Raw genomic sequence first — 17,322 nt, forward strand, 5'->3', positions numbered from 1 at the left:
GCTCCCCTGCCTTCTGCACCACTGAAGACACTCATTCAAATGGCAGGTGTCCGGTCAGAATGTTGTGGAATTTTAATATCCAGGCACACTCAACAGCAATTACAGTGTTGCTGATAGCAATTTAATAGCAATACCAATTCCCTCTTTATAAGGAGGTTAACATCCTTGATGTAGTGAGCTATTTTCTAACCTTTGCCCTGTTCTAATCTTTGGCTCATTCATATTACATTCTGTCAAGAGTCATGAAGAATATAAGGTATCAACCTAATTTGTGAGCTAACAAATCAGTTTGCCCTGGTTTCACAACGCTGGTAGAGGGAAGACTGTTTATTACTCACAGCAATTGTTGTAACCAAAATAAGAGTATCGTTTTCCAGCTTTGTTGAGACATATAACATTGTATAGTCTTAAGGTTTATGATGTGATGATTTGGTGTACGTATATATTGCGGAAATGTTCACTACGACAAAGTTTGTTGTGCTAGTTCCTTGAGCCCCTATTTCTAAAGGTTGAAGTGAAGGGGCCAGGTGATACCTGAACATGCAGTGAGTTGAGTTATAGGAGAAAAGGCTTGAGTCTAGGGCCCCTGGATCAATTATAGTGGGCACTCAGCATCCCTGCCCTTTCTCTGGAGGGAGATATTTTCTTTATATTACTGGACAGTAAACACACCTTCCATTTCTCTGGATGGAGCCACGATCTCTATATTGCAAGACTGTTCACTGTACAAATGTCTTGAAAAAATTAATGTGGGATGAAATGTAGTCAGTGCCTCTGCTTACTGGGTGTACAGAAATGCGAAAAACTGTGCAACGTTATCTCCCAAGGGGCACTTACCCACTTATAACAGCTGACTCCTGATTTCATTAGTAGCCTTCATCCTCCACTAGACTATAAACTCAAGGCGTTTAACAATAATTTATTTCTGTCTACATTATTTATTGATAAAACAATGTGTGGCACATAAAAATTTCAATAAAATTTTGCTGAATGAATCAATGAAAGAATGGCAAGATATGCAAGAACTAATCAAAATGCTAAAGAATAGACAAATGATGAAGAAATTAAAATAATGAATATGATACACTACTTAAAACAAGTAAAATATAATACTGGATTTTTAAAATAATATTTGATAGCTTCAGAAAATACTTCTGTTAGGTCAAAGGAAAGTATACAATTTGTACGTTGAAGATTATTTTGATGTTTAAATAAAATAGAAACTCACACATTTGTAAAGGAAAATCATGAAGGAAAATGTACCAAACGTTAAATGTAATGAGCTAGTTACAAGTAATCTTTATTCTCTATCCTTTCCTTTTTTTCCCCCAAATTTCTGTAATTTGCATGTATGACTTTAATGATCAGGAGAAACAAACATCCTTATCTTTTTCATTGAAATATAGTTGACTTATTATATTATATTATTTCAGATGTACAACAGAGTGATTTGTTATTTTTATAGATTATACTCCATATAAAGTTATTATAAAATATTGGGTTTATTCCCCATTATTCTAGGTTGTAGGGTTTTCCCTTTCAGCACTTTAAATACATCATGCCATACACTTCTGCCTACATAGTTTCTACAGAAAAATTAGTTGATTGCCCGATGGGGTTTTCCTTGTATGTGACTCGTTTTTCTCTTGCTGTCTTTAGAATTCTCTCTTTAAGTTTTGCCGTTTTAATTATGATATGTCTTGGTGTGGACCTCATTGGTTTTATCTTGTTTGGGACTCTCTGTGCTTCCTGCACCTGGGTAGCTTTTCCCGTTTTCAGGTTCAGGAAATTTTTTGCCATAATTTCAACAATACACTTTCTGCCACTTTCTCTCTCCTACTTTTGGGACCCCTACAATGTGAATGTTAGTATACCTGATGTTGTCCCAGAGGTCCTTTAAACTGATCTCTTTTTTAAAATTTGTTTTTCTTTTTGCTGTTTTTATTGCACGATTTCCATAATTCTATCTTCCAGATCACTTATGAATTCTTCCCTATCACGTAATCTGCTATTAATTCCTTCTAGTGTGTTTTTCACCTTAGTTATTGTATTCTTCAGTTCTGACTGGTTATTTTTAAAAATATTTTCTAGTTACTTGTTAACATTCTCACTGTGTTAATCTACTCTTTTCCCTAGTTCAGTTAGCATTCTTATTACTAATGCTTTGAACTGTGGTAAATTATTTTGGTAAGTTATTTATCTGTTTCATTAGCTATTTTTTTCAGGTGTTTTTTTCTTATTCTTTCATTTGAAACAAATTCCTTTGTCGTCTCATTTTGCTTAACTTTCTCCATCTCTATGAAATTAGGTGAAACAGTTACCTATCCCTGTCTTGAAAGGGTATGCTTGTGTGGAAGCAACCCTAGAGGCTTTTTTTTCAAAATAAATAAATTAATTAATTTATTTATTTTTGGCTGCATTGGGTCTTCTTTGCTGCACGTGGGCTTTCTCTAGTTGCAGCGAGAGGGAGCTACTTTTCCTTGCATGCACGTGCTTCTCATTGTGATGGCTTTTCTTGCTGTGGAGCAGGGGCTCTAGGTGCATGGGCTTCAGTAGTTGTGGCATGTAGGCTCAGTAGTTATGGCTCGTGGGCTCTAGAGCACAGGCTCAGTAGTTGTGGTGCACGGGCTTAGTTGCTCCATGGTGTGTGAGATCTTCCTGGACCAGGGCTCGAACCCGTGTCCCCTGCATTGGCAGGAGGGTTCTTAACCACTGAGCCACCAGGGAAGTCCCAACCCTCGAGGCTTTGGTGGGAGAGCTGGAGCTGAAGTGAGCACGGGTCACGCCTTTCCCCAGGTTGTTCTGGCAGCTATCACCTGGGTGGGAGGTGGGACGGGGGAGGCTAAAGCCAGAGACAAGTCTGAGTCAGGGTTTTTCCTATGCTCAGTGGCTGGCACCATCGTATTGGGCCAGGCTAGGTCCCAAGGTGCTGGAGCAGAAGCCCTGAGGGTTGGGCCCAAACTGGTTACATTCCCTTTAAGTGTGCACCCTCTCCCTGCCCGCCCCACCAGCACTGGTCCCTTTGCCCAAGAGGGGAGCAGTGCTGGAGGAAGACAGGTTGGAGCAGGCACCTGGTGTAGGCTGCCATGCATGCTGGTGCAATCCTGGAACACCCTTCAGAGCTCCAGAACACTTCTGATCTGCCACCTTTACCAATGGCAGTAATGGCCACCCTTGCCCTGTTCAGATGTCATGCTGGCCTGAGCCAGCTCTGTCCTCCACAACTGCACACTGTCCCCAGCACTGGCAGCCCTTGCCTTAGTAGGAGCTGACCTGGAGCCAGAGGTGCTGAAGTGGGCGTTGGCGTGGGCATTGGCCTGGGCCAGGGTGCACCCTGGGGCTGTCACAGTAAACTGGCTAGAGTCCTGGGCTGTTTCAATCTGCTTCCTCTGCTTAGTTCCCAGGAGCAAGCAAGTGTGTGCACCTTTTTCAAGAGGAGAGTCTAGGTTTCTTACAGCCCTCCTGTTAGTCCCACTGGTTTTCATACCAGCTACAGGGACTCCACTTCCTGGTGGTGGGTCCCAGGGCTGTGGTGCCCAGTATGTTGTTTCAATGGCTCACTCTCCAGGGAGGATCTCCGAGACCGAATCCCTGTAATCTCCCTCCTCTTCTGTGTCTCTCCTCGGGGCACAAGTCCTGATCTGATTGCTTCTCTTCCCTTCGCACCCAACTCTATGTGGATGTTTCTTTACAGCCTTGGCTGTGTGAGAACCTTCCTGCTGGTCCCCAGTGTGTTTTCAGTGATAATCGCTCCATATGTAGATGTAATCTTGATGTGCTCATGGGGGAGGTGAGTTCAGCATCCTCTTGCTCTGCCATCTGGATCTCCTCCCCAAGACAGTGGTTTTAAAACTCATTGTGTACTAAGTTTAATACCTGTGATTGTTCAGGAGCAGTTTCTGCCAATTTATTTTCTTCCTTTCATGGACCATGTTTCCCCCTTTCTATCTTTCTTTCTTTCTTTTTCTTTCTTTCTTTCTTTTTCTTTCTTTCTTTCTTTCTTTTCTTTCTTTCTTTCTTTCTTTCTTTCTTTCTTTCTTTTTCTTTCTTTCTTTCTTTCTTTCTTTCTTTCTTTCCTTCTTTCCTTCCTTCCTCCCTTCCTTCCTTCCTTCCTTCCTTCCTTCTTTCCTTCCTTCCTTTCTCGTATGCCGTGTGTGTGTGTGTGTGTGTGTGTGTGTGTGTGTGTGTATGTGTCTCTGTGTTTGTGTTTACAATTGGGCACCTGAAACAACAAGCAAATACCCACTCATTGCAGATTTGTCCCATGCCATGACTGCCCTTCACTAATTAGCTTGGCATGCTCCTAGTCTTGGGATCAGCCCAACAGGAAAGCTAAAGGGCTACTCAGTTCTTTTCTGACTCTGCATCTTGCCTGGTATCTGTGTGGCTTTTTGATTCTCCTGAATACATGAATGCCTTACTGTCCCCCAAATCCACACCCCAGTTCTACTCAGAGTTTTATGTGGTCTATGCTATGTCTCCTCCCTTAATCCCTTTTCCCTGGCATCTGTGCATATATAATCCCCCTGCAGCTGTAATGAGCCATTCCAGCTGCCCTTCAGTTTAAGCTTAGGGTTAGGTGAAACAGACATCAGTCTTTAGACAGCCCCCAAATAGGTTGTGACATTGCAAATAAGGTTTTCTGTGATCATTCTGGTCTGAGGGATGTGACTGGGAGCTGAGCTGCTGTTCTTTACAGATCAAGACTGCAACGCACCAGGCAGGAGGAGGGTACAGGTGAGTATAAACACCATGAAATGTCCTACCACTCTGTTCTGGATTTTTCCTAATTGGGTGTTCACTATGTTGCTCTAGGTTTTTGTTTGACTGTTTTCCAGAACGCCTGTGAGGTTTAATAGCAAGATTCTGTTTTTTTCCTTATGTTTCCATGAGAGAATTCAGCACTTCCTACCTCACCATTTAGCTGACATTAATCTACATGTTAAATTTTAATTGGCTTCACAACATTCCCTTGTATCAATGTTTCACGATTTCCCTAACTCCTCCCAATTTTATTATAATTTAACTTGTTTACAGATTTTTCTTTTATGAATAATGTTGAGCAAGATAATAAATTATATAAAGTATCATTTACATCATGACAATTTTCAGAAGTTCTCTAACTAGGTAAAAGGTATGAACAAAGATTCTGCTTGCATACAGCACACAGTAAAAACTATTAATAATTAACCTCCCATAAGCACTTTGCTAGAATGTCTGATTTTGGTATCATTTTCAGGATTTCACCCCCATCTGTAAGCAAAATAATTTTGCTGGTGGGAAATGTCAAAAGGCAAATTTATTTTCATTTGATGTTTTCATTCTTTATTAAGTGCTGACATTTTGAAAAATGCTTATTAGTCACTCCTTTAAGTTGTGTGATTGTGTGTGTGTGTGTGTGTGTGCTGTAATATAGTTAATTGTTTCAACTGACGTTTGGTCAAGATTGGGCTTCATAATTAGAAAAACCAAAAAGATTGGTATGTGGAGGTTTCTAGTCTTAACATATGGTCAATAATTGTTCAGCAAATCCCATGCAATAATTTACAGTAATGTAAGTGGATCCAGAATTGTAAATTTACTTATTAAAAATATGAGGTAAAATATTTCCAAGCAATTAGTGATTTATTAATCATTATACAATACTTAATATTATTCTGATAAAAAACCCAAACAAGTTAATTGCCTTCAAATATTCCTTACTCCATGGCTACTGATTTAATCATGCTCCTCCTGCAGTATTTCTGCTAACATTGGTCAGTACAGTTGGGGTGTTACCTTCCTGTTATTCACAGCCTGTGAGGGCAGAAGAAAAAATCAGAGTCTGCTTAGTCAGAGGAGCAACAGGCAATGGACCCCAAATGCCAGTGTCTGGAACTTAATGATGGCCACTTCATTCCCATTCTGGGATTTGGAACCTATGCCCCTGAGGAGGTAATATTTGTGGGTTGGGGTTAGGGTTAGAAAAGAAAATGGATGTAACGTGAGTGGAAGTGGACTTAGATTGTCAAGTTATTGAGTTCCTGTGCGACTCTGGGAGGGTCACTTGGTTCTACTAACCAGGCTAGAACCAACCCCTGTGAAAGGGGAGGAAGCATTCAGTCTTCCCTCGGCATCAGGGTTTGAAGCTGTGGTCACCTACCGATTATTCTGGGTTTCCCTCCAGTGTCTGTCTCTTTCCCAGCTTGGCAGAAGAGGTGAAACTCAGCCATCAAGAACACTGACTGTCAGCTGCTTTGCTTTGAGGGTGATTGCAATTGTGTGGTTTCTCTGTATGTTTCATTCATTCAAGAACTCTTTCCTCTTTCTGAAAAGAAGTATTTGAGGTAAAAGGTCCTGAAGATGAGGTGAATGAAAAATAATGGGAGAGAATTGCTTTTCTACTGTGTTGTGCCTGCTAGGTGCCAGACGAGAAACGCTCCGCCTGTGTTTTGTCTTGTTTTTCTGTTTCTGCTTGGAAAGTTATTCTAATGGAATATATAATATCACTTGAGGGGATAAGCTACAGTCTTATAGGGCAAGGTTTCAATTCTTGTTTTTTTGTAATATATTTTTTATTAAACTATAATCTTCAGTGCTTGGGTGTAAGAGGGGCAAAATGGACAATTTGCTAGACTGGAAGCCAGAAAGTTTGCTGTCCATCTTGTCTTTGGAGTACATAGTTGTATGACAAAGAACTGGTCCTTAAACTTTGAGTCTCACCTTTTTCATCTATAAAACAGAAGGAAGTATTCAGAGACACTTTGGAGATTGAAGACAGGACATGTTTACTTATTTATTTATTTTTATTTAATTAATTAATTTTTGGCTGCGTTGGGTCTTCTTTGCTTCGCGTGAGCTTTCTCTAGTTGTGGCGAGTGGTGGCTTCTCTTGCTGCAGAGCACGGGCTCTAGGTGCGCCGGCTGCAGCAGTTGTGGCATGCCGGCTTCAGTAGTAGTGGCATGCCGGCTTCAGTAGTTGTGGCATGTGGGCTTCAGTAGTTGTGGCCCACGGGCTCTAGAGTGCAGGCTCAGTAGTTGTGGTACATAGGCTTAGTTGCTCCGCGGCATGTGGGAACTGCCCAGATCAGGGCTCCGACCCGTGTCCCCTGCGTTGGCAGGCAGATTCTTAACCACTGCACCATGAGGGAAGCCCCAGGGCATGTTTAATTTGCAGCATAAAGTAGGATGAGGGGAGGGAAGGGTCCAGGCTATTCCTGAAGCTCGCTGGTTAATTCCTGGGTACATCTCCGAATGCCCGTACATTTAAGGAAAACCAGGACTAGACCCAACAAAGGACAGTTAAACCAAGTATCTACCTCCTTGAAAAAGAAAAGATTCTGAATCACATAAAAAGAAATGGAATATTATTCAGCCTTATAAAAGAAGTTATCCCGCCATTTGCAACAACATGGATGAACCCAGAGAACATTAAGCTAAGTGAGATAAGCCAGACATAGAAAGACAAATACTGCATGATCTCTTTATGGGTAGAATCTTAAAAAATCAAACTCATAGAAGCATAGAGGCATGGTGACCAGAAGCTGGGGCCGTGGCTGGGAAAAATATAAAGATATTGGTCAAAGGGTACAAACCTTCAGTTATAAGATGAATAAGTTCTTGAGACCTAATGTACAACATGGTGACTATAGTTAATAATGGGTTATATTCTTGAGATTTGCTAAGAGAGTAGATCTTAAGTATTCTCACCACACCCAAAAGTTAGCTATGTGAGGTGATGGATCTGTTAACTAGCTTGATTTTGGTAAATCATTTCACAATAGATACTTATATGAAAACATCACTTTGTACAACTTGAATAGATACGGTTTTTATTTGGTGTGTTCTGTGTGGCTACACTGGTAGACAGAGGACTCTCAGAAGCATTCATCTTGTTTCTTGATGCTTTGTACCATGAACATTATACCTTTGTTTACTTTGCTTAAAATATCTCACTGTATAAATCATATCCATGACTACAACTTTATGCTCAGTCTTATGAGTTCCTCCAGAAAATCACTGAAACTGGAGGTGGTCTTGGGGACCTCTAATGTCAGCGATGAACCAGTGATTGCCTGGGATTGAAGGACTTCCTGGATGTCCAACTTTAATTACTTACCAGGAACACTGAGAGAAACTGTTATGCGTTCATCACCACACATGCAGAACTAACCAAAGGCATGAAGAAAAGTTGATTTTGGGGAAGATCAAAGCTTGTGTCTTAGCAATCTCTTAATCCTGTGGATATCCAACTACTACCTTTGTTGCTTATGTAGGTTCCTAAGAGTGAAGCTCTGGAGGTCACCAAATTTGCTATTGATGTTGGGTTCCGCCATATTGACTGTGCTCATTTGTACCAAAATGAAGAGCAGGTTGGACAGGCCATTCGCAGCAAGATTGCAGATGGCACTGTGAAGAGAGAAGACATATTCTACACTTCAAAGGTGCTGTGTGTGTTGTGTGAGTGTGCACATGTGTGCAACGTGATTGTGCACAGGTGACAATTATATAATAGGACCAGTAGTTGTTTGGTGAACTGTGCTTATTGGTATAACTTTTTTCACACATATTTGTATATTAAATCTGGTATCCAAAAAGAAAATGAGAGTGATGGTGGCATTCTCATCATTGCTGTGTTCAAATTTTAATTTTAAAGTAAAGTCACTTTACTTCTCTGAGCCTAGACCAGAGCTGTGTTATTTCATATGGGCTAATGAATCAGACAGAACTGTGATCAGATTATAGCTTTCCTTATCATCTAGGGGACTTTCTAAAATTTCTTCAAGTTCTAAATCTCAGTTCTTACGTTCATCAGTGAGAGAGAGCAATAGGAGAGGCAGTTTGTATATTACACAAGTTCTAGCAAAAGTGTCTTGAATTATGTTCTGCTCATATTAATATGTTCAAAGCACTTTTCCTACAGTTATGTAAACAAACAGATACTAATTCCTGAGAGGATTGATTCTTTGATAGAATTAGATTAAGTCTGTAAACTGCTTTTAAACTCTATCAAACATAATTCAGATAATGAGTATGGTAATTATTTGATAATACTTTTTATTTCTTGGATCATTTCTTTTTATTGTGAATGACGTACTGATGATAAAATCAATCAAATAATAAAATTTACTTGAGTTGGTTAGATCAAAAATGGAACTGAAAAAGAAACAGAGTGGTTTTCCTCTGTGGTCATCTGTTTCTAATCAGGAAAAATGTCTAATTTTTAGGTGAAAGAAGAAAAACAAAATTACCTAAGGCATTAATTTAACATAGCTCCCATTCTTTAACCTCTGCAGCTTTGGTCCACTTTCCTTCGACCAGAGTTGGTTCAACCAGCCTTGGAAAAGTCACTGAAAAATCTTCAACTGGATTATGTTGATCTCTATATTATTCATTTTCCAGCGGCTCTGAAGGTTTGCGATTTGTGTGATCACGTCTATTTTATTTCTTGTGTGAGAATATCTATCAACTTGCATGGATGGTTGAATTCAGATTTTTCTTAGTAAGATGTAGGGATGATAACACTAGAGTAGAATTCCCAAAATCATAATTTCTGATTATCTTTTTATTGGGTTTCTTTGAATCCTTAATTTTCTTTCCATGCCTCCAAGAGAAAAGAGTTCAACAATCTCACATCCTCTGCCTCAAAAACTTGAGGAAATAAAAATAGACGCGTTCAACACAGGGTCCTGGGCCTCTTGGGGATTTCATGAACACACAGTTTGGTGCAGCAGTGGTGAGCAATGAAGCTGCCTTACACTTGAACATGATAAGTTTATCTCCTCTTTCACCCTTTCAAATTGACTGGAGTTGGTGGTGCTCTCTCTGGGTGGGTCTAAACCTAGCAGCCTTTATAGGGACTTGGGAGACCTTGCCTACACCATTGGCTGTCTTCACAATGAGTTTTGTAGACTGCACTTAGCCATTAAGAACTGCATTATGTAGAACTCTTGATCTGAAGTTACAGGAATCTGCTCAAACTACCCTATGCAAAAGAGTTTATTGGACTATGTAGATGGGAAGTCCCAGCCATGGATAGATTTAAGGATTTGCAGTACTCTTCAGAAGTGTCTCCTTTTCTTCTGTCCCTTAACTTTGTAGTACTCTTGGTTTGCTTTATTTTTACCTCAACATTTTCCTTCGGTGGCAAATTAACCTTGATCAGTTCAAGGCCCATGGTCATTAACATTTGAGAGCACGTCTGGATCTTCCACATTCCATATTAACCTAAAAAGAGCCTTGCTGATTCATGTGCCTGCCCTAGGGCTATCAGATGTTCAGAGGGAAAAGGAAATCGGATTGTCAGGCTTAAGTCAAGATTGCACTTTTTTTCTGGAAATAAAGCCATGTAACTTATTGCCATTCTTTACATAAGTCACTCTGAGTCCTCTTTGGGACCTAGGAAAATTCTATTTATTAAAAATATAGTAAGTGTAAGAGATCTAGAATGTTGCTACACCTACCTCATGGATGTTTAGTGTCCTGGTCCTAGATGTGCCTGGCAGCCTGGTTAAGTGTGGGGAAATTATTTAGTGACATCTTTAAAATGACTGCTTCTATTCTATTCCAGCCAGGGGAGGAACTTTTTCCCAAAGATGAAAATGGAAAAATGATATTTGACACAGTGGATCTCTGTCGCACGTGGGAGGTGAGTCTGTGGAGGAGAGAGCCCAGGGGAGGAAGCCAGGAGAGGGGGAACCCCCTTCATTTCTTCCACCTGTGAGAATGGGTTGTGGACCATCAGATTCAGCAGTTCATGAACTTTAAAGGGCTGTTATGCTGGGGTGGTGTGGACGAAATCATTGCTGAAATGTTCACAGAGAGGAACGGAGAAGAATTTGGGACAGTGAAGGTAAGCATCTCTTTCCTTCAGTGTGATATATCTTCTTCTGGGATTTTCTAAGGAAGAGGCAGTAATTCTTATTTTATTTTATTTTTATAAATTTATTTATTTATGGCTGCGTTTGGTCTTCACTGTGGTGTGCAGGCTTCTCGTTGTGGTGGCTTCTCTTGTTGTGGAGCATGGGCTGTAGGCATGTGGGCTTCAGTAGTTGTGGCTCGCAGGCTCTGTGCCTCTCGCAGTAGAGCGCAGGCTCAGTAGTTGTGGCGCATGGGCTTAGTTGCTCCGCGGCATGTGGGATCTTCCTGGACCAGGGCTTAAACCCGTGTCCCCTGCATTGGCAGGTGGATTCTTAACCACTGTGCCACCAGGGAAGCCCCGTAATTCTTATTCTTGTGTCACAACCTTCTTCCCCTTTTTTCTTCTTGATAATCCATGCTAATTCTTGACAGGTGACCCTGTTAGCATTTTCTCAGCATTTATTCTTGCTCTATAGCCCATTGCAAATCATGTTCACCACCCCGTTCCCCCCCAGGTCCTGGAGAAGTGTAAGGACGCAGGACTGGCCAAGTCCATCGGGGTCTCCAACTTTAACCGCAAACAGCTGGAGAAGATCCTGAACAAGCCGGGGCTCAAGTACAAGCCTGTCTGCAACCAGGTGAGCAGCCTCCGTCTCCTCTCCTTTCTGCTCTTCATAACCTCCTTCCTGTAGTAGAGCCAGATGTCTATTTGTCTTCCCCTCCTATTCATCCTACCTTTGTGGGACAGAAGATTCTAGAGAGCAGAGCCTCTGTCTGGAAGGGCATGAATAGAACCCAGAATGGTATCTCTGTGTGATAAAGTCTTGGTGGAAAAGATGGGGAGGGCTTCCTGCTAAATTGTGGGTAGGAATTTAGGGAAGGTAAAGGAGATGAAGGAGGGTTAGAATAGTTACCCAGACCTTAGAGGAAGGTGGCATTTCCCTGAGCTGTAAAGGATGACCAGAAATTGGATGGTGAAAGTGCCTTGGAGGGAACTGTGTACAGGTAGGAAGGCCATGAAAACACGGAATGAAAAGCAAATAAAGAGCGAGAATGAGATCTCATTGAGGTTTTAAGAGTTTGTGTGGGGTTCAGGTGCCTGAGTCCTTAGCGTTAGTGTCTCTGCTTTTAGAGATCTTCAACAGGAAGCATAGTACAGAAAAACTTGCTGGAGACTATGAAATTCATCCAGGTTAGAGGGTGAAGTTAATGTCTTATGGTGATACTAACAGTAGATGAAATAGTCACTCAGGAATTAGAGCAGACCTTGTGATTTACTCGGTCTTGGTATGGTTCTCCCATTGATTTCCACCGTAAAATTAAATGTTTAAACACATTTTTTCTCTGTTTGATCTTTTGCTCGTATATTTTTTGTTGTATTTTTACTTTTTTATGGTGAGAAAACTTAATTAGAGATTTGTCCTCTTAAATTTTAAGTATACAATACTATACAATACAATGTAATACAATATTGTTAACTGCAGGGACAACGCCGTACAGCATATCTCTAGAATTTATTCATCTTGAGTAATAGACTTCACACCCATGTTTAGAAACTTCCGATTTCTCCTTGATCCCAGACCCTGACAACCATCACTCTACTCTTTAATTCTATGAGTTTGACCAGTTTAGATATTAATATTTGTTTTTCTGTGACTGTTGTATTTCATATAATGTAATGTCCACAAGTACAACCTGAAGTCAAGGAGTAAGAGTCTTCTACAGAAAAAGTAGCTTGTAAAATTCAAGATTTATATATATCTATATACAGCATCAACATTTTCAATTATAAAAGTTTAAAAATTAATGTGATTTTAGCATTAATTTTGCCTCCAAGTTTTCATTGTGAAAATTTTCAGATATTAGCAAAGTTAAGGGTATGATAGAGAATATCCATGTAATATTTTGTTGACTTGAATCTCATTGTAATTCACATATCACTTTGAGACATGTTTCTCAAGCTCTTTTAACCTAGCATGGTGGTCACTCAATCATTTTTTTTAACCATGATATCCAGACAGGTTTTTGACAAATATAATAGATTTATCAGACTATCATCTTGTGATGTTAATTTGTTTCTCTATTCTCAATTCCTGTAAATGAGTAGATAGATCTGAACTCCTTACTACGTTAAGGTTAAACAATTTGACAAGAACACGTCCTTTGCATGTTGTGCCCTTCAAATGCACCCCAGTAGGAAGCACGTGATGACAGCTTGTCCCATTGTGAATGATGGCACTTTTGTTCTCCTGGTAAAGCTAGTGGTAGCTAGATTTTTTGTTTGGAAATGTGTATTTTCCCTGTTGAAATTACCTAGTCATCTGGGGAAGTTAGATTCTCCCCAAATTTTCACATAATGGTTGAGAATCCATCAATGACTTTCACCTGAATTAGTTATTTCATTGGGATGTTTTTCAATATTTTCAGCTTAAATACTCTTTTTGATCTTCTTACCTGACATTTTATTGCAAAAGTAAAATTCTATCATTAAGTCAGCATAAAATACCTTATTCCTATAAGACAGGGTAAAAACTTAACTCCTTCCCCTTAATTCTCAGTTTCTGAGAAAGGATTTATTGTAATAATCACCATCAGTGGAGGCAAATATTTTTGTTCTTTCTCTCTTTCATCACTTGGGACTCAGGGATTTTTATTTATTCTCAGTGTTACATTTGCTTTTATTCATTATTCCTTTTGATGCTCAAATCTACCCAAATGTCTCCAGTGGGATCCCCATCAAACTGGTTCTTTTAGTGCTTCAGACATTTCTTCATGAGTCTTGGAGCAAATTCTTTGCAAAATTTGATGTCCAAGACTCAAACAGGTGTTTTTCTGTCTCAGATCTGGAATTAGGCGTGTCTCTTGGTAGTGTGTTTAGTAATTGAGATCTGGTCCCTAGAGTTACTTGTTCTCAGGAGTGTCATTATTTTTTACCTTTTCAGGGACAGAGATATAAAATGTATTTTTTTAAAAAAATCATTATTTGATGTTGATACTTCCAGTTTAAGTTTAATGTTACACAGTTTTTTTCTTTAGATTTTTTTAACTTCTAACATTTCTCTGTCATATTTACATTACCATTTCATATATTCTGAAACTCTTCTATGTTGGCCTTCTACAGGTGGAATGTCATCCTTATCTCAATCAGAGCAAACTGTTGGACTTCTGCAAGTCAAACGATATTGTTCTTGTTGCCTATGGTGCTCTGGGATCCCAACGATTAAAAGATTGGTAATGAACCCTAATGAAGACAATGGAGAGTTTACCTAAAATTCAGTTTTTGATGAAATATTTTTAGTCATACCGTACTCAATGCTCTGGAGATAACTCTCAACTTGCTTGGGGGAGAAAGGGGAGGGATGGAAGGAATCCTTCTCTTTTGTCTTCCCATCACCCAGCCAATTTTCTTATATTATATGTGTCCTGTTGTAGATTGATCAATAACACGTGTCTGTATTAAAATCTATATATAATCCCCCAGCTGAGACCTAAGACATAAGCTTAAGTCATGATTTACTTATTTATTACCTAAGGAACACATTACTAGTAATAGACTCTCCAGGCTTCACTTACCTTATGTATAAAATCAGGATAATAACATATAACTCCCAGGTCTATCATGATCCAAAAAATTACAATTTGAACCATTTTTGTAAACATCTGTAGAAGTACTGCACACTGTAAGTAATGATGAAATGAATAGTTCTCATTTTGAGACTACTCAATTTTTATCAATACCTGAGAAAATTAAACTAAAAAGTATCCTGGTCTTTTCCTTCTCTTTCTCCTTTCATGCTCTGGTACTTACTTTGGGGCTGTGATTGGAGAATAAAAACAGCCACTGAGATGTAAAACAGAAAAAAACCATGATTGTGGAAGCATTGATCTCAACTCAATCATGCATCCATATGACCTGGAGAGCTTTGTAAACATAGATTGCCAGGTGCCACAATTGAGTTTCTGATTCAGTTTGTCTGCAGTTAAGCCATGGAATTTGCATTTCTAACAAGGTCCCAGGTGATACTGATGCTGTTGGTCCATGAACCACATTTTGAGACGCAGTTGTCTAGAGTGGACCTACTTGGTCTGTTTGGGAAGCCTCCTAACAAGCTGAATACTCAGTCTCAGATCTTCAGCATTTCTGAATTTCCTTCCAGGGTGAACTCAAGCTACCCAGTTCTCTTGGAGGACCCAGTTCTTTGTGCCATTGCAAAAAAGCACAAGCAAACCCCAGCACTGATTGCCCTTCGCTACCAGATGCAACGTGGGGTTGTGGTCCTGGCCAAGAGTTACAATAAGAAGCGGATCAAAGAGAACATGCAGGTGATGAGTGGGGCTGTGGGCACAGGGGGTCTAAATAATATCCTTCATGAGGGTCATTCTTTGTCCAGCTCTCAAGACTATCTTTGGGCCAAGATGATTTATCTGTTATTTATCGTGCATGTATGCCTTATGTATATTCTTAATGGTTTTCTCCTCCTACTGTGGCAACAGCAGAGGTGGCATGGCTGGATAGGATTAAGATTGGACAGAAAATGGAGATTTTAGTTCCAGCATTACATCTGCAATTTATTCTGTCACCCTGCAAGTGATATCTTATTTTCTTTATTCTCAGTTGATGAAATTGAATTGTGATTTTCTTAGACAGTTGGGCTGCTATAACAAAATACCACAGATTGGGTGGTTTAGAAACAACTGAAATTTGTTCCTCACTGTTCTGAAAGCTGGAGGTCTGAGATCAGGGTGCCTGTGTGGTCACGTGAGGGCCCTCTTCCAGGTCACAGGCTTCTCCTTGTATCTTAATGTAGTGGGGGCAACGGAGCTCTCAGAGTCTCTTATATGATATATGATATTATTTAAATCTCATTCATGAAGCCTTCACCATCATGACCTAACCGCTACTCCAAGGTCCCACTTTCTAATATCATTACATTAGAAGTGAGTTTTCCAACATATGAATTTGGGGAGCACACAGATTACAGCAGTGATCTTCAACCTCCATGTCATCATGGTTTTATTTTGCATTCCTCTGAATAGTAACGTAGTTTCATCTTCATACTTCTAATCTCCCTGAGTTTCTGCCTTTGTGAAGTTCCTGTTCAAGACTTTGTCCATTTTTATTAGGTTGTCTGTCTTTTGATTTATATGTGTGAGACGATTATTATACTGTTAACTATAGCTGTACAGCAAACTCGCCCCCATTAAGGGGTTTAATGCAGAAATCATTTACGCATCTCATGATTCTGTGGTATGACAATTAGCCTTCATTCAGCTAAGCTGTTCTCTCCTTGGCTGGGCCCTCTCATGTCTTTGCAGTCAAATGCAGAGCAGCTAGGCAGTGCTGCTTTAGCAGGTGGATTTGGATGTTGTCAGAGGAGCCAGCCCTCTTCTCCATACGGTTTTTCATGTATAGTCGGCTAGACTGTGGCCACTAACCTGGTCTTCATCTCAGCACAGTAGTATGATACCAAGGCAATGAGTGGGAAAAAAAATCCTTGTCATGTCTAGGCTCAGAACTGACTCGCCACTTCTTCTGGCAAATTTCATTGTCCAGTGCAAGTTACAGGTCAGGCCAATTCAAGGGACAGGGAAATATTACCCTGAAATTTTGTTTTTGTCTTTCCATTCAAATTTAGCCCTGTAATACACCTGGAACTGATTTTCTAATATGACATGAAAATGGATATATATATATATACATATACTTAAATAGAAACCTAAAGGTCCATATTTTCCCACAGATTTTCATTGTCAACTCGGCCATGTATCAAGTGTCCATAAGTACATTTCTGGCCTCTTTCTTCTAGTTAGCTAATTACTTTGCTGCACTGTCTTATTGTAGTGGAAAATAAGTCTTGCTTTGAAGAACGGTACGTTTTTCTTCTTTAAGGCTGTCTTGGCTGCTCTTGACTAGCTGTTTTTTTATATGAAATTTAGTATCACTTTACCAACTTCTACAAAAGAAAAAATCTTTAAGTCTTTGGTTCATGTTGCATTGAAACACTAGATCACTTTAGAGAAAACTGATTTCTTTTTAAGATTGAGATTTCCATTCCATGACTATGATATGAATTTCTAATTATTTAGGTGTTCTTTAATATTTTAAATACATTTCATAACTTTCTCTACAAAGGCATTTACATAATCTTTTTTGTTCAATTTATTCATAGAGAATGAGTAAGTTTGATATCGGCTTCTCGGATAGGTTTTCACGGCAGGGGGTTCTCCTTCCAATACTTGCTTAAGCTCAAAGCTGTGTCATACTTAGGGGTGCTGGGAATGAAAAATCAGTGTAATGTTTGGTCAAGTATGAGTATTTTCTCCAGGTTGTCCAACTGTCCCTTTGTCTGGAAAAAGATTTTTGTTTGTTTGTTTTTTGTCACAAGTAATTCACTTAGAAAGATTTGGGATTGATGCCTTGCAAGCTGTGTATGTGTGTGTGTGTGTGTGTGTGTGTGTGTGTGTGTGTGTGTGTGTGTGTGTG

The 17,322-nt window shown here is 39.7% G+C and overlaps 1 protein-coding gene across 1 annotated transcript in view; it reads left to right on the plus strand.

Annotated features, from left to right (window-relative positions):
* The first annotated feature begins 5,723 nt into the window (after positions 1-5,723).
* LOC114904402 (dihydrodiol dehydrogenase 3) overlaps positions 5,724-17,322 on the plus strand; it is a 14,299-nt gene continuing 2,700 nt past the window's right edge. Inside the window, exons 1-7 of the mRNA XM_029238299.1 lie at positions 5,724-5,934; positions 8,255-8,422; positions 9,275-9,391; positions 10,549-10,626; positions 11,354-11,476; positions 13,960-14,069; positions 14,996-15,161. Coding sequence (XP_029094132.1) covers positions 5,851-5,934; positions 8,255-8,422; positions 9,275-9,391; positions 10,549-10,626; positions 11,354-11,476; positions 13,960-14,069; positions 14,996-15,161 — 846 coding nt within the window. The 5' untranslated portion in view covers positions 5,724-5,850. The remainder of the gene's footprint in view (positions 5,935-8,254; positions 8,423-9,274; positions 9,392-10,548; positions 10,627-11,353; positions 11,477-13,959; positions 14,070-14,995; positions 15,162-17,322) is intronic.

Source organism: Monodon monoceros, unplaced genomic scaffold, assembly GCF_005190385.1.
Source record: "Monodon monoceros isolate NGI ecotype Baffin Bay Population unplaced genomic scaffold, NGI_Narwhal_1 Super_Scaffold_21, whole genome shotgun sequence".
Taxonomy (NCBI): domain Eukaryota; kingdom Metazoa; phylum Chordata; class Mammalia; order Artiodactyla; family Monodontidae; genus Monodon; species Monodon monoceros.